Source organism: Pagrus pagrus, assembly GCF_965226575.1.
Source record: "Pagrus pagrus genome assembly, chromosome: 12".
Classification (NCBI taxonomy): domain Eukaryota; kingdom Metazoa; phylum Chordata; class Actinopteri; order Spariformes; family Sparidae; genus Pagrus; species Pagrus pagrus.
Genome location: NC_140196.1, coordinates 13,219,461 through 13,242,889, shown reverse-complemented (window position 1 = coordinate 13,242,889; position 23,429 = coordinate 13,219,461). Strand labels below are relative to the sequence as shown.

At 41.3% G+C, this 23,429-nt stretch overlaps 1 protein-coding gene across 1 annotated transcript in view; it reads left to right on the top strand.

Annotated features, from left to right (window-relative positions):
- Window positions 1–8,634: 8,634 nt before the first annotated feature.
- egfra (epidermal growth factor receptor a (erythroblastic leukemia viral (v-erb-b) oncogene homolog, avian)) overlaps window positions 8,635–23,429 on the top strand; it is a 46,363-nt gene continuing 31,568 nt past the window's right edge. Inside the window, exon 1 of the mRNA XM_084369253.1 lies at window positions 8,635–8,874. Within this exon, the coding sequence (XP_084225379.1) occupies window positions 8,796–8,874 (79 nt within the window). The 5' untranslated portion in view covers window positions 8,635–8,795. The remainder of the gene's footprint in view (window positions 8,875–23,429) is intronic.

The following is a 23,429-nucleotide window of genomic DNA, read 5'->3' as shown; positions in this document are numbered from 1 at the left end:
TTCCCTCCAAACCCTCCGAGGACAGACTGGAACCTGAATCCACCCCACATGAACTAATGAGGCGGAAAATTGATCTGACATTGATTTAATATGACGGGCAGAAAAGGGCATATGGAGAGGAGTGAGGAAGAGGAAGACTGAAGCTTTGTCACATTTAAGATTAGCTGTGGGTTATTTTTATGTTTGCATTGAGGAGACTGGGTGATTTATGTGAGTGGGTAATTTGGGGCATTAATGCCGAAAGAAACAGGAATTAATAACATAGAAAAAAGATAAATAACACACTGACATTTTCCTTCCATCCATTCATGTTCAAACCATTTCTATCTTTACAGTGATGTAGGGCCGGCGATCAGGCCTTAAAATAATAAAGAAACTTTAAACTATGTATAACTGATAGTTTGACAGACTCAGACTGGGCAATAGAAACAAATATCGCAATAGTTTTGACCAAATAGCTCGATACTGATATTGTGCCAATATTTCAGAATGGCTCAGTAGAGTGCATACCTCCGCCAAGACCCAGTAGTCCCCTTTAATTCAATCAAGCCTGGTCCAATTTCAAACTCGACACCCTGTATCACTCTAACTTTTAAACCATAACTGCTTAACCAGTACAAATCTGATATTGTGACAGCTCTAACTGATATATACCAGTCAGCTAAATAGGCCTGGTTTTTTTTCGTTAAGATCCATGAATTATTCCCTGAGAAATTTATGAAAATGTCCTTTAAATGTCAAAGGATGTGAGGGAAAAAAATCCTGGATCTGTCCCTTTAACCAGATCCGCACCAAAAGTGAATGGGGTCTATTCTCTATTCTCCATCCAAGTTTTGTGGGAATCAGTTCAGTAGTTTTTGTGTAATCCTGCTGACAAACCAGTCAACCAACAAACAGGCACGGGTGAAAACATAACCTAGAGAATATAATGACTAAGTGGGTAAAACCAAGTATAACAAAAGTCTGGAAAGTTTAGAAAATTACAACACTTTACTGTCGTGCAGCCTTTAAAGAAAAGACAAGACAACATTTATATCATATCAGCATTTAACAATATCCAAAATGTGAGACGATACATAGTCTCATATCACAATGACTAATAATATAATGCCCGGCCCGAAAGTGAGGAGGCATCAGGGAAAAAGTGAGTGTCCTGGTTAATATTTAGCATTTCTGTCAATGAACGTAGAATTCATATAAGGGAGCTTCTTCTGGGATCAGTGGTTTCTGACTCCTACCTGCAGAGACATTTCAGCTGATTACACCCATGATCTCATTCTATCAATCACTCGTACATGAGAGCTGGAACGGATATCATCTGCCAAGCTGACACATTTTGTGGCTTGGCAGTTTTTTCGTGACCCCAGTCCAATGTAAAAAAATCTGCAGCCAGTTTGTTAACGGTCATCCTTTGATCCCTTTTATTCCCACTTGCGAGTGACTCAGATGTTCCTGTAGTTCAGGGCACTTTCCCATCACTGATTTGAATGGATGTGATGGAATGAGCCACACGTTACCAAAAGAGATTCATGGCACCATGAATGCCAGGAAATGAAGACCTTCGCTCCAACTGTGCCACCAAAGCCATAAAGGCAGAGATTGGTGATGTCACCCTAATGAGATTAAACTCTCCTGACCCTGATGGTTGATTATTATTTTGATCATAACTAATACATTTTTGAGTCTGTTGCCTACATTTTCAAGAGCTTGCAGCACCTACAGTACAGTGCACCTGAAGCAGAAACCATGAAGGCCCCTTTAAAGATCCTCAGAAACATGAAGAATATATCTTTAATCATTATTGTTATAAGAATAAACAGTTATAATGACCTTTGCATTTTTTATCTTAGAATTTTTCTCTTTTACATTTCATTTTTCTAATTCTTATTTTTCACACTAGCACGGCCTTAATTATTATGACACAATGTTAAATGAATCCTTAAAACATGAGGATGGAACAGCCTGGTACACTCAGTATTGCAAAATCCGTATCTTCTCTGAAAGGAAAAGTTCACCCGAAGGTTAAAATGTAGTCATTATCTATTCACCCGCATGTTGACGGAAAGTCTGATGAAGTTTCATAGTCCACGAAACATTTCTGGAGCTTCAAAGCAAAACAGCGTTGAAGCATTCTCCTAAACCACTGACGTAGCTGGAGACTTGTTTTAAAACATAAAAAAAAACATAAAATGGCTCCGCACAGCTCAGAAGCCCGAGATCCTAAGTGATTTGAAAAAGACGTCATGTACACCCTCAACACGCAATCGAGCTGGAGCACCCACTTCAAACAGGGTACACGCTAACGCTTTTAGCTTAGCAGCTACAATGAAGATTTTTGCCTGAGAAAAGGGTGTAAATAACATATTTTTTAAAATCCGTTTGGGATGTCGGGACTTCCAAAGACTTGGATTCCCATTACGAGCTGTATGGAGCCAATTTATGTTTCTGAAGGTTGTTTTTTTACATTCTAGTCCCCATCTTATTCTGCTGTTTCGCTGTGAAGCTCCAGAAATGTTTTGTGGACTATGAAACTTCACCGGACTTTCCATCAGCATGTGGGTGAGTAGATAATGACTGAATTTCAATTTTTTGGGTGAATTTCACATTAACATTTCATATCTGATCAGAATGTTCACTTGATTTTTCTTATTGTTTTATTGCTTTTTAAATGGCGTGTGTGGCACATGTTTTAAACCAAAATGGCCAAATTACCTTTCAAACCTGAACACACACACACACACACACACACACACACACACACAAACCTTGAGGAAATCAATCACATTACTTATAACTGCGAACAAGGTGTTCCATGTTATGAAACAGGATGTGACTGGTTGAGAGTTGAGAAAGGGATTCCTATTGGATTAAAACAGGTTCATTCATTTACTCTGAGGTGTTTACTGTGTAACCCAATGGGTTGCCATGGAGACCACATGCTCTGGCAAGTGAACAATGGCTCAGAGCCAAAACACCAGGGGCCTCACCAGGAAACTGTAAAACGCAGAGAAATAAGACATGCACGTGTTTTATCGCTTTTCATAGGAAGAGAAAACAAACTCTCTCTCTCTCTCTCCCTCTCTCTCTCTCTCTCTCTCTCTCTCTCTCTGTGTGTGTCCACTCACACATGTAAATATTTGTCTTTACTATTTAAGTTTAGCTGAAGGAAAATGTGCTTTAGGGGGGCAGATGGTGGGATACAAGGTAATCTCCCTGGCTTCTCTAATTAAACCTAATTAATTGGTGCTTGACAGTGTGTTCTGAGCGCCTGAGGCTTTTCAGCCATACCGCTGAAAACAGGATTTAGGAAGCTATTATTAAAGCTTTTATGGATACAGCCACATCTAATCCGAGTCTTATCTCACATGTCAAAGATATGGCAGCCCAGACGAGTGCCCAGAATAGAGCTAGAGATTCACAGCAAGGACGTCTGAAATTGAACATTTAACTTTTTACATCAATTCTGGAAACAATATCACTCAATATAACTCACACTTCAGTAGATCTGTGCCTGGTGTTGTCCTTCTTCAGGCGCCAACATTCATTGTATTATTAGTCCATCTGGGCAATAATTACATACTTAAATCATTCGGATCAGCTGTGTTGTATGTAAAGAGCTACACAGTATAAATAGAGTTGAGTTTAGTTTAACAGCGAGATTGCAGATTTAGTGGAGGTAAAGCAGAAAAGGTGAGGCTGAATGTTACGGTCCTTGTAATAAGTGTTAGTTAATAGGTAATAAGGCCCTTATAAGCCTTAAATCTTTAAATAAACTAAGTTCTCGCTTTTGAGCTGGTCGCAGCAAAAAGAACAGTTTAATGTTAAGAAGTGTGTAGTTACAGCTCATAAATGCATAATAAAGTATGTATTAATCTTAATAAATCTGTCTGCAACCCCATTCCCTCCACTCCTCCCCGTCCTCCGTACACAACACAAACACGGGTGATATTTCAAATCAGATTTTTTTTAGCTACTTGGCTAACAATGCCAGGGACGAAGTTTGTGAAATATCAAATAAAATATAACAAAGATAACAAAGAGCCTGGATTCAACTTCAACACATTTTTCATTGGCGGTTTGGTTTTGTTAGTATATGCACTGTTCCTTTTGGCCTTGTTTCATTAATCTGGTTGCTTGTTTCTCTCACAAGATCTGACATATACACATACTGTTTGTAACGCTAACGTAATGCAGTGAATAATGTTCTTAAGCAGCTCAGAATAGACCCCATTGACTTTTCAAAGGGACAGATCCACAGATCCAGGAATTTTTTTCTCACTTTCTGTTTTCGAGAAAGGATATTTTTTGTTAATTTCTCAGGGAATAATGCATGGATCTTGATGAAAAAACAAGGCGAGTGAAAGGAAACTGTTGGGCATTGGTGGAGGTATACGCTCTACTGAACAAACACCTATTACAAAGACCTTAATACAAAGCGTTGCCGCAGATAGTATCCACTCATTGGATTAAAGCTCCAGTTACTTTCTTTTCTTTTCTTTTCTTTTCAAACACTCACTCTCGAGATCACATTTATCACACTTTTTCAAAATCACAATCATTATTATTATCACATAACGTTGTCCCAGCCTGACTTATTCTCTTTGCTGATATTCGTTTTTAGATCTCCCTCTCAGCTATAGTGTGATGTCGGTTTGGGTGTATGCAGCAGATGTTGCGCCTCTGAGTGACAGTGAATCCTATATTATCCCATATGTTGTGCTCTTCTTTCCTGCGTCTGCTGCACAGTCTCCTCCATATAATGTACAAGACTTTCCAAATGATTATGTTGTTTGTGGGGGCTGGTACTTAAAAAATGCAATAAGATGTTCTTGGTCCATCTGGGCCCTGTCATGCAGATCAAACTTAAGGCCTTCAGGATAACGAGTCATCTCCCCTCACGGCACGGTCGCATGACCTTTCTGCCTCACTGGACGGCTTAATAAGACTCCTTGTGTGAACATTACCCTCTAAGAAAATTGTGTCTCACACTGTTTGGCTTTTACTGCACCTGAAACAATTTGACTCTCAAATATGAGCCGTATTAACTAACACGTACCGATGGAAAATGTGAGAATATTGCAAGGTAGGACATGTAGTTACTTCAGCAGGCAGTATCTGTCATCCTGTGCTCTTTCACACACTTTCCTCTTTCCTCTCTGGCTCCATTTCTTTTCTTACTCTCTCTTTTGAATCCCTTGTGGTCTGGCCATTATTCTGTGTTTGTTTAGTGTTTCTGCTTGGCTGACAGACAGCTGCGGTGTAAGGCTCTGGGAAGGCCCGTGCAAAACGCACAGAGCCTTAGGACAGCGATGGATGGCGATATGTAGCGCCGTAACAACTGGGACTTCTTTCATTGTTACTGTGGAACATTTCATAACTGAGACGTTGGCCAGTGTTGTAGAAATCGGTCGCTGATGAGCTGCCAAGGGGATTTCTTTACTTTTTCTTTCTTTTAGCAAGCCTCCATTGTGGCTTCATATGTGGCAAACCTTGGTTTCAAAACATCTAAAAAACAACCCTGAGTCAGATTCAAATAGATGACCTTGATGTGAAACTGAAATTTGGTTTTCACTAGAAGTAAAACTGCAATGTTTGACCTCTCTTGATTCTTTTTATGACACTTGGACCATTTTAAAGTGTGTAACCTTGAAAAGGGAATAACTTTCTCATTCAGCGGTGCTCCTTAACTGCCAGAATAAATGTTGGCATTGTGCGTTTCTGCAAAAAAAAAAAAAAATGGATGTTTCCATTTGAATCCTGAACCTTTCAATTTTCAGTTGTATGTTGTGACCATGCTGTGTTTATGGGCTCGTTAGGTTTGGACACAAAAATCCACTTGGTTAGGGTTAGTAACTGGTTCTGTCGCAGCCCAGTCACCAAGATAAAATGTTGGCAGTTATGTTCACATTTGTGTGCCTCATTGGCGATACTGACGTTTCTACAACACGAGTCATATCACGTTCACATCACATTTTTATGAACTGACTTTTTGACCTACCAGCTCAAAGCGTCAGTATTGGATGAGACTCAAAAATCAACTACCTTACAAACTGAACCTTTAAGGAGACCTCAGCACAACTCCCAGCCATGTTTTGGGTGATAAAACCGGATGTTTCTGACCTTGGGGCATCTCCAGCTGTCTTTGTGGCACCCAAAACAGGTATTTTAAGCCAAAACATGATATTTTCCTAACCCTAGTGATGTGTTTTTTGTGCCTAAACTTAACCAGATCATAAGCACAACATTGTATTCATGCGGATTGTCTGCCTTCACTTACCATTTCCCCTCCGACCTACCAAAATGACAAAGACCATGCATGTTTTTCTGTTTCCCAATGAACTTTAGAGCAGTCAAACTGTCGGTTGCATCACATCCACAGCACGCTGACAAAAGCTGTGCTGTCCCATGTGAAACGTTAGCCTCACATTAGGTAATTTCTCCTCGAGGAAAATGGTCGTAATTTCGCCCAACACAATAACCTCTTCCTCCAACAGTACAACCAAAGACGATTTGCTGAGCCATTAGGCTGCGGTAATGAAATAAACACCAGTGTGAAAAATGATTTCTATCACTCCTGTCCTCATAGAGTCTGATCTGTGCACAACAACAAACACATTTAAGCAGCTTGACATCCAATTAGACTCGGCTCCGATGAGACAGGCACTCTGTCAACAGTCTAGACGTTTTTGTCCTTTCAACCCCAGTATGACAGTTGTACTGAGGACTGTCTTTCAAACATGCACGTCTACAAATAAATAAGGTTGCTGGGGTTGGTGTAAGAGGCCGAATTCAATGAAACCTCTGGAAGTTAGGTCTGACATCCCCGATGAGTCATCATCTACCTTTTCTCTCGCTTTCTATATCTAGGTGTTCACCTGAAATAGCTTCAGGGACACCAAAACCAATATTATTCTGTAAAATGATAGAAATGTGTAGATACATCTGTAAATCATGGATAGATGCCCCTATATAAACACTTTTGGCATTTCTGTGCTGCAATTTCTTACTACTGTACTTATTATCTGACGTACAGGACGATATACTTGCTAGGTTACTTAATAAACTCAAAAATGGGAATATTAGCTTCGAAAAGGAAAACTATTAATGGCGTCAGACATGTGGATTAAATGTCTTCCTGCTCGTTCTGCTTTAAGACTCAGTAGTTATAGTCTAGACTCGAGTGAGGACTGTTAGGCATAAAAAGCTGAAATCACCACAAATGATCTGAAATTAAGTTCTGTTAATGTCTCTGATGCTGAGCAGAGATAGACACTTACAGATGTAACCACAGGATCATATATATATAAGTGTCCCTGAAGCTATTTTGGGTGAACACCTAGACAAAGAAAGTGAGAGAAAAAGTAGATGATGACTCATCCGGATGTCAGACCTAGCAGCAACCCCAGCAACCTTACTTGAGTTAATATAGGGACGTCTCTCCATACATGCTTTGTCCACTTGAGTGATATAATAAATGAGGTTGATCAGAACATGCCTTTGTGAGTTTTTAATGTTCGAGCATTTGCAAATGGACGTCATACACGAACAGAGCTGGTGCAGAAAAGAGGTACAGAAAAAGGGAAACGTGAGTACTTGAGGTGTCACACAGCGAGTGTGGCAGCTTGTTGGGAGGCACATCTGTGGCACCTGTGGACACACAGATATCTAACAGATCTGAAACTGTGGTGGAGCGTGTGCACTGCAGACATTCAAATCAGAACAAGGAAAAAACATGAATCTTAACTTTAAAAAACAAAAACTAGTCTCATCTGCAGGTTGTGTTTGTTTGGGTGACCTGCAATGAGGGAATATAACTAATAATAAGTACATTTACTCAAGTACTGTACTTGTACTTGAATATTTCCAATTTCTGCCACTATATTCTTCAACAGCACGACATTTGAGGACTGTAAATATTGTCCTGTTTTACTCCACTCCATTTTTTTTTATCATGACTTTAGTTACTAGCAACTTAGCAGATTTGCTGCATCTGAGCCAAACTACCAGTTTTAAACTGATTTATTTTATCAGCAATATAATTTATAAAAATGATGATTGCGATAATCTGAGAAATGCTGAATATTGGATCCAATAATCAGCCATTTAAGTGCATTTAATATCAGACACTTTAAGACTTTAACTATTCGTATGGGTACATAATATTTTACCAGGATATCTTTACTTTTACTCAAGTATGAGTTTTGGATACTTTTTTTAAACACTGGTTATATGCCTTTTACTTCCTTTCATCCCTGTATCTAAGCTAATTGATTCCGATTTCTTCTTCTGATCTTCTGATTTGTGTTTCCTACAGGAACTTTCTGCTGCTTTTCATAAATCACCGAGAGCAACTGGTTTGTGTAACAGAGCACATTAAGTAACAAGGGGCTTCTCCTGCGGGCTTTTTTTTGTGCGTGTATGTTGTAGTCCCTTTAATATAAATGACGCGTAGACCATTTCCAGAAAAAGTAGACGATAGTCAACATCTACACCGTGTTTTTGTGTTTTTTGTCCTGCCTCTACCTGAGCAGCCCGAGAGGCGCATCTGTCCTCCCTCCTGCTGACGTCAGAGCAGCAGTAGTGAGCCCTCTCGCTCCATGAGCTCGGACTGCTGGAGATATCTGCGAGGAGGAGGAGCTGTCAAAGTTTCCCAGAGAAGGACAAACTCTTTCAGCCTAACGAGAAAAACCTACAGATTTCTTTTTTTACATTTTCTCGACTCGTCCACAAAGCGGAATATCGCTCGCTGTTGGCATGGACTGACACCTTCTCTCCAGGAGCTTCAGAAAACCGCGATGGCAACCCGATTCGTGAAGTGGATCAGTCTCACCTCTCTGCTCTGCCTGTGCTGCTGTGGTCTGGCGGAAAGGAAAGGTATGTCTGTTGAACTACAACATGTACGTGGCTGACTGGGGTTTGTGTCGCGGAGCGGGCTTTCGCTTTCCTCCTCTTTTCCCCCCCTCGTCCGACAAATCTCACAGAAATCACGCACTGCTCTGGAAAAAGCCGCAGAGAAACTTGATCCAGCGTGGGAGAAAAAAAAGTTTCTCACCGGCTCCTCGATGTGACCTGGCTCAGACCAAACACACGTCAAAGTCTAACGTCCAGTCAGTGGTTTCAGTGCTGGGATTGATCGGTAAACAGGCGCGCGTAAAAGTTGAGGAAAAGTTGTGATTGATCGGCCAATTAGAAAACAAAGTGCGCAAATACGCATCTCCGCCACATCCTGTGTGAAACGACGATGACACAGAGTGCGCAAATATGCACCACATTAGGGATGATGCTGCAGGGAGGGGATGTTGATTGTGCAATTGTACTGCGTACTTTAATTTCAAGCCTCTTTATGTTTCCATGTGTTTTTTTTTTTTAAGCAGAAGACTGTGATGATTTTGTCTTATGTGCCTGACAGTGTTTGACCCAGTTGTAGGTAAATTTAGAAGTGGAATCAGGACGGTGCTGTCACCTTGAAACACATTAAAGCTCATTTTAATGCTTTAAAAAAATATATAAAAAGCTTACACTCATGTCTCGCACTGCCATATTTGCTCATTTCAGGTGCTTTGTTGCCCACTCGGCTGTTCAGATGTGCTTATTTTCCTTTGATTTTAAGCATCTCCAAAACTTCTGCACGGGTTCCCAGTTTGCATCTGCTCCTCAAAGGAAATTAGATCAAAACTCGCTAACAGTCGCCTGATCCTGCTCGCAGAAATGATAAAAAACAGACAGCCTGGAAAAGTGAGGGCTGATGAAAGTATGAAAACAAGTGCTGAGGTAGCAGGAACGGGTTTCTTGGTTTCTTTTCTTTCTTTTGGCCCTGAAGTAAAGGTCACAGAAATGTTATTTTTTAATGACACGGCAGTGTTTTGACTGTCACTTCAATGCTTCCTTGCCATCCTCTTTTTCTTTTAATAGCTGAGATTTCCATCCTTAAATAAACACCTCGCTGAAAGGCCAAAGTGATATTTGACACAGACGTATGAAGCAAAGGAACGACCCTGCTTCCCGGTGGATAAGGTAGATGTCGGTGTAAGATAAAAAAATATTTCATATATTCCACATGCAGTTGGAGTGACTCAGACCTCATGAGGGCCAGATGTCAGGGGAGAAAGTGACCAGAAGTATCACTTTACTCCCTAATGGCTTTAAACTTCCTATTCTCATGAATCATCATTGTCCACACGCATCGCACTGCTGTTCCTCCTTATAAGCTGATAAGCGAGGTGTGCTCAGTGCCAGTAGCCCACGTGCAACTTGCATCTTTCCCGTCTGCTCTGACAAGTAACAACCAGTGCCGCTTTCCAGAGAACCATAACAAATCAAAAGTGTTTGTGAGCCAAAAAGACAGAGTCCCTAAATATTTCTGGGCTGCTAAACAAACTTGACAGTGCACATTTCACGCAGCGGCGAGTCTCCCACAGTAAATAAGGATTTCTAAGATTTTATTAAGACCAGAGGAGATTAGAAATGAGCAGCTGTAATGATAGTCACGGTACGCAGAAAAATGTGCCTTAATTGCTGTTCTTTCTTTTTTTTGTTTTTTGGGACTGATCCGATTTCCTTGTTCGGGGAAGAGGCAGTTCCACCATATGGTCTGACAGTTTCAGTTGTTGTTGTTGTTGTTGTTGTTCTTGGTTTTGCGCTGTTGGCCAGAGGCTAACACAGATGTTTCAATCTCTGCGGCACACGTTGATCTCCGAGCACACAGTGTCCAGTGATTGTTAAGCTCGATGCGGAGAAGATGTCCAACTCCAGTTAAGTTCTTCACGCATCAATACTCCAAACTGAAAGAGCCAAGTAACAAGATGCTTGGGGTGTGTGGCTGGTTTAACATCTTGATAGACGTGAGAGTTGAAAATGTTCATTTTTGTTATTGATTAAAGATGGAGTAGCTGGAGGGTGACACGTGATCCTGGGGTTGGGCCATGCCATTTGCAGTCGGCTCATTCATTAACTCAGAATAAATCTTTAGTAAAAACATATGGGCTACTTAGAAATGCTTTGTTTAACCCGCAAAGGTCGAGGGCGAACAGTAACTGCTGTTTGCTAAAGGCTCCTAAGTGACAGAAATATTGTATGAACAGTGATATTTGATCGTGTTAGATAGGTTTAGATCTACCACCCTTATCTGACATATAAGCAAGCTACACAACATATTGCTGAGAAGTCATTGTTCCAAGTAGGGCTGCAACTTACGATTATTTTCATTATCGATTTATCTGCTGGTTATGGTGATATGATCTATTGATCGTTCAGTCTATAAATGCTCAGTACAGTTTCCCAGAGTCCAAGGTGACGTCTTCACATTGCTTCTTTGGTCCAAACAACAGTCCAAAACCCCCCAAACTCTTCATTTACTCTCATATATGACAAAGAAAAGCAGCAAATTCACACATTTAAAAAAACTGGAAGCGGCAAATGTTTTCATCCTCAGCACTCCACCATGAGAATAGCTTGTATTTTATGACTTAGCAGAATTGTTTCAAGTATCAGTTGGAATTTAAATGAGCTTTTCTGACTTATGAACCCAGAAGCCATTTTGTCTCTCTATTTGATGTTGAATGATGTTAACTGGTGGGCTGTTCTTGTCTTAGTGCAATTAAGATCCATATCTGTCAAAACACACCAATACTTATACGACAATTAAGACCGGGTTTTGAAAATATTGCCGAAATTGACATGGGCAACTTTTATTTTGAAAACCAGACGTGTTATTATCCTGTCTGACAGAATCATAAAGGAGTACTGATGGTGACTGAATCTGCCCGTGTCTCAGCCTAAATTAAGGGACATAACTGAGATTTCTGTAACATTTTCTTAAAATTAACCATAAATAAAATACATGAGATACCATAATATAATGTTGCTTTCCATTGAAAACCAAGTATTTCCAAGATTTCAAAACAAAAAGAGAGAAAAACAGTCTGGATCTAAGCTCTGTGACAATGCATGTCTGAGATAATCCAGAGGGGTTTGAAAGGCTTTTATAAGAATTAAGAAGAAGGATAATTTTCTCAGCTCACAAAGGAGCATGTAATCCTTCGACTTATTTTAAAACTCTGCTAAACTGGGAGATGCATGTTTTGTTTTTATTATGGTACAACTGTTCAATCTATATGTCTGTTTGACATGAAGCTGTTTGTGTTGCTAGGAAGCAAGAGCATCTGGCCAGCTGTTTACACCGAAGATGCAAAAGATTCTCAAGTTGAGAAAAACTTGAAACTGACGGCGATCACGACTGAAAAATTGTGCTCATTGTTCTGTGTTTGGGTTTTCTCTTGGAACATGCTGAGAAATGATTTTTAACCATACATGGATCATTGTGGTGAAGAGAGCGAGCACTTCATTGTCTCTTTATTAGTCCTCCCTAAAACACAGATAACATTGTGAAACTATTATGTGGAGTGAAACTCATTTTTCAAGTGACAGTCAGCGTAAGCCCTCCCCCCGGCTGATTAGCAACTGTAACCAGGCAGGCAGATTTCTCCACATGTTGAAACAGCGAGCATCAGGCTGTGGTTAGAGTGATTTAAAGAGTTTGAAGGGTCGTGTCTTTCTTTTCAGCATGAACAAAACGACAAGCAAATTGTAAGGAACAGAATAAACTGTGCGTTTATTTGCACATTATTCCCGAACTATATTAGTTTGTCGTGATATAGTTTGCACAAAAAAAAAGAAACAAGTTCATGATAACACATCCACTGTGTTGTATTTCTCTGCTGTGTGGTGGAGAGCAGGGCAATGTTAGCAACTATGTCTACACTCCACTCTAATGTTGGGGCACTTAACAGTGACTCACTATCGCCTCTTGAGGTACGAAGTGGTATTACGAGACGGGAGGGGCCAAGGCTAGCTGGTTAGCATGCTAACATCAGTGTATCTCTCTGATAATGACAGTAAGTTACTTCCTCACATTTTGTTGACTAACACTTTAGTTAACTTTTGAATGTTTTAAACTAGATATCTTAGATAGAGGAACAAGGTACAAGGTAGGACGTAAAAATGTAATTTTTACAACGCTCAGGTTTTAAATACGATAAATAACCTAAAGTCTTTTCTCTTGTAACTTGAAACATGCAAAAATACGAACATGTGTTATGTAGGTAGCCTGAAATGGTTATGTTAGAATGAAATGACAGTCTCATCTTTAATTTTTCCGCATCATACTTTTCATATTTCTTTCTTTCCTTCTTTCTTTCTTTCTTTCTTTCTTTCTTTCTCAATGTTAGCTTAACTAGCTAGCTACTGCTGATAAAATATGCTAGCAGCAGTCACCATTTCAGCTGGAAACTTGACGGTAAAGCGACGGTGATGACCAGGTTTGTTAATAATTAGGCTTACTTGCAGTAAAAAACAGCTGCACCTAATGCCAATCCAAGGTACAGAGTAATAAAACTCTAAAGTTTCTTTACCAGGTGGTCATTTAACCCACTGCTAGTTGCAGTCCTGTCAGAAGACGTCAAGGCCTTTTGGAAATGAATTTGAGATTTGATAATGCAGCTGGCAGCGAGCAGCCTCTCCCACAGGAAGCCCACCTGTCAGTCCGTCGTTCAGCGGCAGCCTGCCTGGATGTGATGGCTTCTGTGGGAGTCAGACAGGACCTGCTGAATAATAGAAAAGCTCCTCGTCCCGCGCGCTGGCATGCTCGGTTTATTAACTGTCATCATCTGCGAGGAGGTTGTAAATAATGCCCACAGCTTCACCCAGCAGCCAACCACAAGTAATAACTGCGGTGATTTATTTCCCACATGAAATGCTAAATGGCCTCGGAATCAATTGGACACCTTCTGTTTGTGACTGGAGATGTACTGTAGAGGTGATGATTGCATTTTTTATTGTAGGCTGAAATATTCTTAAACTCTTCTGCCTTCTGGAGCACAGATATGAGGTGAATGTGCCTGAGAGCCCCAATAACTGGGCTATGAGTTAACCTGTGAAAGATCAAACTAATCTCAGGGGCATGTCGACGGATAAACCCTTAATCCCTGATGCGAGGCTTGCTTTGGGCACAGGATAACCGGCTTATATCAATATGCTTTTTCAGAGTTAATGAGTTATTCAAGCTCTTGACAGAATGAGATTGGAAAGATAATATATATACAGCATATAGGTGAGGTCCAGCCTCATCATTTAAATGTGCTTGCACACCTGCAAAAGTTGAGCTGAATCATGATAAAATTTCACTCCTGCAGTGCGTTTCTGCATCCTGAGTAAGTGCTTTTCCCTCTGCGTTGTGTTGGGATATAACAAGCCAGCTTCCCTCATCAGTCATCTGTTTTTTTTTTCCATCACTTTCAGAAAACCATGCCTTTTCTTTTCATTAAAGCCCACTCTCTGGGATTCGATGGATGGCGGTAGTGAAATATAGGTTATGATCCTGTGTAATCCTAGAATCTCTAGTTTGAAGGTCCTGAGTGGCCGTCATGCTACCACTGCTGCTGCTGCTGCGTCTCTGACGGTCCTCTGACGACCTTCCCAGACTTCCATCTGCTGCAGCCATTGTTGGAAATACGGCTTTCTGGTTCGGGCCGTGGGAGCAGGAGGATAAAAGCTTTGATAAACTGCACCATGTCTGAGTGGTGGAGATTTTCGAGAGCTGCTAGCGAGGTGTAGGATTTTGGTTTCAGTCTGGGACAATGGTGCCTCTGTGGAGGGCAGGTTATCTGGCAGCGCTGATACTTTTGTAGAGCAACCGAGATCTGTGGCGTGCAGCAGACGCACCCGAGGCTAGACGTGTGTGTCATCGAGGGGGAATACAGAAGTGAAGCTGCTTTTGTTCTTCTTCTTACTTTTAACCGTAAAGACACATCTGAATACAATAAATCTATTGTAATGCACTAAAAATCAGGCAGTGCTGCGGCTTTGTAGCCATTATTTGCGTTTCTGGCTTTTCAGTCTAAACAAACCACAATCAATAAAGTTTTATGTATTGCTTTGATGTCTGACTTTAATTCTTAATTAGTTAAGAAATACTACTTGCTACATCTCTGATTGTAATTACTGAAAGCTCTTCTTTAGCCTCCCGCTCAAAGTAAACTAGTGTTTATTGTGTTGTAACTGCAGCCTCTGAAAGCCATTCTCCAGTTTGTATACATCCACTGAGAAGACCAGAAAGCGAGTGAATGTGGTTACTCATTGAGCTGATTTGCTTCCTTTGTTTGTACGTGGTAACAGTGATCCGCTACGTTTATGGCCTTTCCATGATTCGCTGGCCTTGCGCGGAGTCTCCAGTGGAAAGAGACCCAGGAATTCAGGCCGGAAAAAAAGGGCCTTGTGCTATCTTGCCATCTCATCAGGTGCCGTGTCGTGTTAAAAGGGAAGAAAGGCCACAGCTTCAATTGAGTTATTAAGCTTGCCTATGAAGGTTTTTTGAGGGAGTGTTGAGGAGTGGTCGTAATTGTGTATGATTTCATTCTTTTCCCTTTTGGAGTAATGTTTTAAGGCCCTGTTCGATGAAGAAAATGACCCTATCTTTGGGAAAACATGACTCACCAATAATACTCATTTTTTTAGGGAAACGATATATTTATAAATACATAGTGCTTTTTCTAGGAGTGTCTCTTAAAGGGGCTCTATGTAACAATTTGTAGCAATTCAATTGTAGAAATAACACGAGCTGAGGATTCGGATCCTTTTTACTTGTATGCCAGTTGCAGCAACTGAAACACTTCCTACCAGTTAATTTGTGTTGTGAATGAGTTCTGTGTTTATCATACGTTTGACAAAGCACTTTCTGAATGTGTCCTGTCAGGCTGGAGCTGCTGAAACAGTAAGTCAGCTCTAGCTGTGAAGGTAAAGATGGAAAGTGGGCACCAGCCGAACATGTTTCCATCCTGGAGGCTTTCAGCTTGGATGAAAACCATCACTCTAACCCGCTCAAGAGAATTTTGCAGCTCACTTCAGTTCAGGAGAACGGTGAACAGGGATAGTCTGAGGCCTTTTTATCTTTGCACATAAATAAGTTGGTGTATTTGTATTCAGAGCTGAGCTCTATGGATCTCCGTGTCACAATGCAAACGCAAGAAATGTCAATGAGATGGACAGGGGCGGTGCACGGATTAAAGGAAGAATCGCCTCAGAGGGGAGAAAAACAGAAAAGTTGAGGATACACAAACAAACATCAGAAGGACGGGGTGAGATCTTTCACTTCGGTGTTCGTGCCCTTGATTAATCTCTCATCAAATAGGCCTCGAGCTGTTCTCTCTAGTTGCTCTGTTGCTTCACTTTGACATCTAAATTGGAGATGAGAGTCTCTCACCACTCTCCCGAACACCTCCTGTAGGTGTGGCGTCTTCCCTAATGACCTTGGGGTCATTGCAAGGAGCAGCGTTTCAATCAGTGCTCGCCCAAAAGAGGAATCCCCCACAGGGAGGGGAACAATAGCCTCTCAAACAAATCTCCATCTCAGAATACAGCAGAAGAAAGCACTGGTTTGAAGGGTGGTGGCTCTGAAAACTTGCTTCCCTAGTAAGTATTTAGCCTCTTCCTGTGTGGTCCATTGGCCCAGTATGCTAAATGGTGCATTTGAAGTTGTGACTCACTGTGGTGGTTTGGACTTTGCGGCACATTTTGGTTAATTTATCAGATTTTTGTGAATTAATTCCTGCATTAGTGGGAAAAAAAACAAAAGTCTGGACGGAGGTCCAGGATGTTTAATTTGTAATCCCCTTTGCAGAGTAAATACGGGGGCTTCCTGCCTCACATCCTGATTAAAAGGATGTTGGAACTCTTTAACAGCATTACCTGGATGATTAGGCCATTTTCCTTTAGTTTGCATTGGCTCTTGAGTAGCCTTTTGCTTTAAGGTATGGCTTTTTCCACACTCGCACTGTAAACAACGGAAATCATGTGACGTCGGCGTTATGTTGACCTGCTTTCTGCAATATGTTCACATCATAAACTTTATGTAGTTCAAATTATTTATGGCTCTCGAGGGAATCCTGATCAGGCCTGTCTGATAGTTATCACTGCTGTGCTACCTATGAAAAGCGTGTTTTCTTTTTCTTTTGACAATGTGATTAAGGCATTACATGCTTCATTGCAAGGGCGTGGTAGAGTGTCATTCAGGACCTACAGGATGTTACTTTCCAGTATTTATTGAAAAGGTTGCCAGCAGTGGCGAGTAATGACTAGTCAAATAGAAAACAGAAGGGGGCTTTGCCTTGTTTGGTCTTTGTGGATCCTGCCATAAACTGTGCATGTTATCAGTTTTATCTTGCTTTCAGCTGCACTTGGAAACTTTCTTTACAGGCTTCCTCACGAGGAAAGTAAACATCTACAGACACGCTGAAAAACGTGTTAACTGATACCTGTATTGCCTCCAGGTTTCTCTTAGTCTAGACCCCCTGTCACATCTTTGAACGGGCCTCGTACTGACAAGTTGTGTGCAAAACCTGAATTCTCAACCAACAGTGTGCCATTTGTGGTGAGCCTCATGAGACGCGAATGTCTCCTGCAGGATATGTTAATAAGGCTGAAAATGATCCAATATACATACATAGTGGGTGGGTTGCAGGAATCCAAATAAGATAATGAGAGCACACGCATGAGTGAGAAACGCACACAAAGAAAATGGAAAGTGCACAGGATAAATTAATTCTCATCCAGCCCCTGTGGCTCACTTGTAGACCAAACTTGAATGAATGTCTCTTTCCCTGCAGAAACCCCAAGTCTTTGAACAAAAGGTTCTTTATTCTGACTTTGTTGTCCTCTTTGACACAGGCTTATCTGTCTTCCTTGACCTTAACTTGCCGTGTAGACATGACTTTACAGCCCTGTGTCAACAGTGAGCAGAAAGGCATCCCTGTTGGCTCAAAGTTATGAAGACTGATAGCTAAAAGGATTCGCTAACTCTGTTTTGGAGCTTTATTTTGAATCGGGACATCAAATACTTTATACAAATATCAAAAGAGAAAATACTGGTAGCTTATGCCTTAAAATGGTATCAAAGCTACGAGTCTGCAGCCATGCTAGAGGCTCTGTGAGGCTAAACATAGGCACAGCAGTTCTTTGTTCACCATTTTAGTTTAGCGTGATAGCATGTTAACGGTAGTAAAGACTCTTATTTGTATCCTGAATGTATCCTGAACCTCCTACTAAACACTATCATTTGCTAATCAGCGCTCAATCTTGGAACCCATCGACTATTGTTTGAGGATGATTTAGCTTTTGGGGATAACAGCAAGTTTTTCGGCGCTTCAGGTGTTTCCAGCAGATACCTGGGTTATACATACCGCATATCATTGTCTTCATTCATTGTTTACATTCTGATTAACAACTTGAGATGCAAGAATGTAGTTGAAGTTGAGAGACAACTCTTAAATTGAAGCTAATAAAGAGCTACATTGTTGCATTTTGGCCATTTTATTACGCCTCCTTTGCTCTTCAACTGCTGCATGCAACCAGAGCCTGCCCAAACGTGTTTGGTCAGTAAATGAATGAAAGCTTGCTTAGGGATCACCAAAGTCATTAAGATCCATCCTCCGGACACAACTGATATCTGCAACGAAGTCCGTTGTAAACCATCCAGTAGTTGTTGAGATATTTCAGTCTGGGCCAAAGTGGTCCACCAACCCATAATCAACACACCCACATTACCCTACCAAGAGCCAAGTCACTAGAGTGGCTAAAAAAAGTGTTTTATAAATGCTTCATCTGGCATTTGTATGCACCGAAAGTTTTGTCTCTGTAACCATGAGAACTGAGGGACAAAAGGACACCAATGAGTAATCTTCTCACAGATCAGTGAAGTATAATTCTGGCAAGCAAATAACAGACGTCTTCCTCATGACATAGCTCTGTCTGAATTACGACAACAATGATGATAGTGCTTCTGGCAGTGTAGAGTTGCGGGGTGTGTTAGAGCCGGGAAAGAAGATGTCAACCCTTCTCTCACCACGGTTCCAGCTTTTTACAAGCCAACATCACCTCTCTGGGATTTCATCAGCATCGTAAAACATATCTCACCCCAGCCTTTTATAGATTGGACAGCATTGTTCGTAATATTGTAGTGGTGGCAAGGCTCAGCCACAGAGTTGATCTGTGATTTGTTTAACTCCCAAAGCACTAAAACATTATGCGCTCTAAACACAACACGCCTTCTGTAGTACCTTTTTCTAATTGCCTGGTAAGTTTCAACAGCACCAACGCTTCGTTGAGCTCAGAATTAATTTCCTGGTGGGACTTTGAGCGGAACATCTTCATTACCACATGTTTTCATAATTGAAGCCAGAGGCCTGTAAAAACGAAGGAATTCTGTTTGCCTCACTTGCAATGTTTCCCTCCATAAAAAGGCTGGAATTGACCCTCTCGCAAGATTGCCCAATAAACCGTTTGTGAAGGTCATATATTATAAGTATTCCCATGCACTGTGTCATATTACGGCCCTATGACACTTAAAGCATGACTGATAAATGATCAATATCTGCTACCCTCCTTTCATTTTCATAACAAACCACTTCAGCTTGATAGTAGCTAGGTGGAAATGGGTTCCCTGGTAGAAATACCCTGGAGTGCATTGTTGGACTTGTGCCAGGCAGTGAGGATTAGCCCGGTGGATCTGCAGTCCTGTATATCCACTACATCAACAACCTCTTCCTGAGCTGATTAGACGACAGTCTGAGATTTTTTTTAATATGTATCCACTTGTTTAGCCTTTATCCTGGTATTATTTGAATAATCAAGCACCCGTAAGATTACCAAGAGATCAAAATCTAATTGGGTTTTTGGGTCAAAGGATGTGTAAACAACCCAGTGAACTTTATTTCTTTAAACAGTCAAGCAGAAGGTATTTGAAATACTTCAGACAGGGGAAATTGTCTTTTCCCTTTCTTCTTATTGTTATTCTGGCTTGGTGAGGCAGCATTTTGGATAGTTTTTATGTGATGATGTCTTTTGCTTCCAGGAAATAAAGTCGTCTAAACTGTCCAAGAGTTATGAATGCTTGGCACCTGTTCTTCATTTTGAAAAACATCCGATATGAGGTCCAGGATTTGGAGCTGGAAACGTCATTACATCTGTTGTGCTGTTCATAACTGACTAAACAGTCTCAGCAAGAGGTCCATTTAGGAGCTCCTTCTGGAGCTTTTGATCGTTTCATACAATCTTCCTCACAGAATGAATTTACCATGTTGTCGAGGGGTGTTAGGAGTTCTCATTAAAATCTTTTCGGGCCCTTTGAGGACCTCTTGACAATGTTGGCTTTAACATTGAATTTGAAATTTATTTCTGAGCATGTAGCTGACAAAACAGTCTCACCACAAGGCCCCTTTGTAGCTGTTCTGGAGCTTTGGATCATTTCATACAACCTTCCTCACAGAATGAATTTGTCAAGTTGTCGAGGAATGGTAGATGTTTCCAATTCCATTTTTCTGGGCACTTTGAGGACCTCTTGTAGGTGTTGGCTTAAAGGTTGAGTTTGAAAGATAATTAGTGGCCAAGTAGTTGACAAAACAATCTCACCATGAGGTCCATTTCCGAGCTGCTCTGGAGCCCAGTTGCCCAAATTTCCCTCATTTTGAGCACCGGAAGAATTTCAGAAGTTGACAAAACACTCAAGAAGAGTAAGATTGTGTAATATGATGGAGAGCTCCAGAACAGCTTCTAAATGGACGTATGATGAGATTATTTGCCAACTTTCAAGGCCAAGAGTAAACTCTTCATCGTGGTTGCACATGTGTAATATAAACCAATGTCTGACCCCGTTATTAAGGCAATTATTGCATTAAAGTTGGTTATATTTGCTGTCTACAATTCAACTGATAATGAGAGGAAAGAAGACAATTTTTCTGTTTTTTTCCCTGGGTCAGACATTGGAAAACGATTATGTTGGAAATATTTTAAATTCTGGCTTATGCACTGGTTGTCTACTCTCTGGAGTAGTCACAAGAGTTCGTAGTGTGTGTATCTCCGAGCCAGGGTCCTTGTGTTCAGCAGTGTAGCTGATAGCGAGAAAAAGGTCTAGTCTGCCAAGTCTGATGCCTTTGATGACTGATGTAAAGCAGCCAGGCCTTACGTTGTGCAAAAGCCCCTCTGTGTGTCTGCAGTGAGGGGGCGGCCTTGAAACAACCACCCTCCGCAGTCATAATCATCTTAAACAAGCTAGCGCATTGTTTCGGAGCTTTGTTAACCATGTGTGATGTGCTTTTTTTTGTCGGGAACAGGATAACGCCCCGCACGTTAACAATGGATGAAATCCGAGCCGTGGGCTTGTGGGAGAGGTGTCTGATGACAAAGTAGCACCATTTTCTGTCAGTCTCTGCCGTTCGCACTATTTCAGTGGAGATAAAGCTGTTTTGAAAACACACTGAAGATCATAACCGAGCGCTCTGGTGCCCCGAGTACTTGGCAGCGGCACCCCGTTGCATTGCAAACATTTCAGTTTGATGTGTCATGAGGAAGACATAGCTAAGTTCTACCCAGCTTTCCTGTGCAAATTAAATTGGTCATGCTTTCGGCGAGTACAACGCAACATGTAACAAGATACCCTTTCACAGTGTTGAAATTTGTGAGAGCTCCTCGGCTGTACAAACTAATTCCCCGAGCTCCGTTTGTCCCTGACTCTTGCCCTCAGCCAGCGTGGATGAGGAAGAAACTACTCATCAGTGGATTTAAAGGCCTGCTGATGTGTAAAGCAGAGGTTGAAGTAGTGAGTAAGGGCTGAGCAACAGAGTAAAGCTTGCTAACTCAAACCCCAGGGCATTTGGAGAATATTCCTTTTATGGGGTCTCTCTCTGCGAGGACTCAAGCGGCGCTGAGTTGCTGGAGAAATGACTAAGGCAGTAACAGAGTTGTTGGCAGGCAACGCTGCGAAACAGCGGTCAGACCTACACAGAAATGAGCCTGTCAGCAATCGGGCTAAAAATAAGAAACCCTTAAGCAGAAAGGCTGCCTCAAAGAGCGTCTATCTCCTTTGTTTAGATGAAGTGAGGAGTCCAGTGAGTGAGAGTTATCTGTGCTGTCTGCTGCTCCGACCTGGGCCTGCTGCTCTGCGCTGGGAATGCTTAAACCAACAGGGGATTCCCGAGTCACAGCTGCTTTCTCTTGCTGGAATGATGTGTGAAATGTGTGGGTTTCTTCGCTTGTGGTTGTTGTTTCTTCTTTCGCTCGTTCTTTGCCTCTCTTCCTCCGCTCTTCTTTTCCAGGCATGGCTTAGTGACGGTCGGTCGGTTGGGGTGGGGGGGTGGGGGGTGGGGGGGAGACATTGGGCTGTGAGTTAGCAGCAACGTGCTCGCCGCCCACTCCCTCTCCAGTCTTCCTCTCGCGCTTCCTGTGGGATTGAAGAGGAGTATGGTTTTAACAGGGAAGGAGAAAGAGAGAAAAAAAAAAAGAGGGGAGGTGGTGGAAGTGGTGGTGGTGGGGGTTGTCTTGGCTAGGACGGGCTTCAATAGGGAGAATGTCTGGACGTTAAAGAGGAAGTGGGTCGAATGTTGGAGCATTTTCGGGAGAATGGTGGGCGCATTATTGGAATTTAAATGGGGCTGGGGCTAATGGAGGTTGTGAGTTTTGGGTAACAGGAGTGGGATTGTTTGGAAGACTAATGGACTTCCCAACAGGGCATGCTGGAGAATTATCTGAGTAATATTGCTTGATTACGTGGGCCATCGTGTTGGGCCCCTCGCACGCTGGCCACAGCTGGATACTAATAGGAGTGCAGCTGTGTTAAACTAACTCCAATAAATCAACTTGATGCCCAGTAATTTATGCCTTTTCCAGTGTATCTTCTATTATTTATGGTTTATTTATCCCTTTTGTCACGGATATCGCTATCGGGTAATGAATGCCTCATTGAGTATTGAGATAAATGTGCAGTATGTTGATTATTCACAGCAGCAGCTCAAACGAAAGGGACATGAATGCAATAAAAGGTCCTCTTTTAAGTCATAATAATAGTATCATAATAAATAAACGATTATTTCATTTTAAATGATTGTTGGTTTACTGAAATTACAAAAACACATTTTCTCATTAACCCCTGGTGGTATGCAGCTGTGCAAACAGTTTTGGTTTTGTCTTTCTTCATTCTTCATATAAAAGTGTTGATTACTTCAGATTTAAGAAAAGGGAAACCAACTTTTTATCCAGAATTAATGTCCCTGTTAGCACGAATAATCCACAGACTTCACCGTGGACAGTTTTAAATCAAGTCACTTTCTACCAAATAATTTTTTCCTATGAAAACTGGAGCCACCTCCTCCAGTGGTGTTCGGAGAATTTCATTGAAAATACTTGAAAGTAAGTTTTGTCTTTCCAGTAAAATTTTTGTTTCAGCCTGCTACGTAATCCATGATTGGCTACGAGCTAAACTCAAACTGGGATGTCAGATAGCAAGCAGAGATAAAATTAAAGGATTCAAATGAACAAGAATGTTTCCCATTGGTGGCCGACATGAACAACTTGATGAGAAACCTGTTCAGCATTGAAACTTCTGAAAT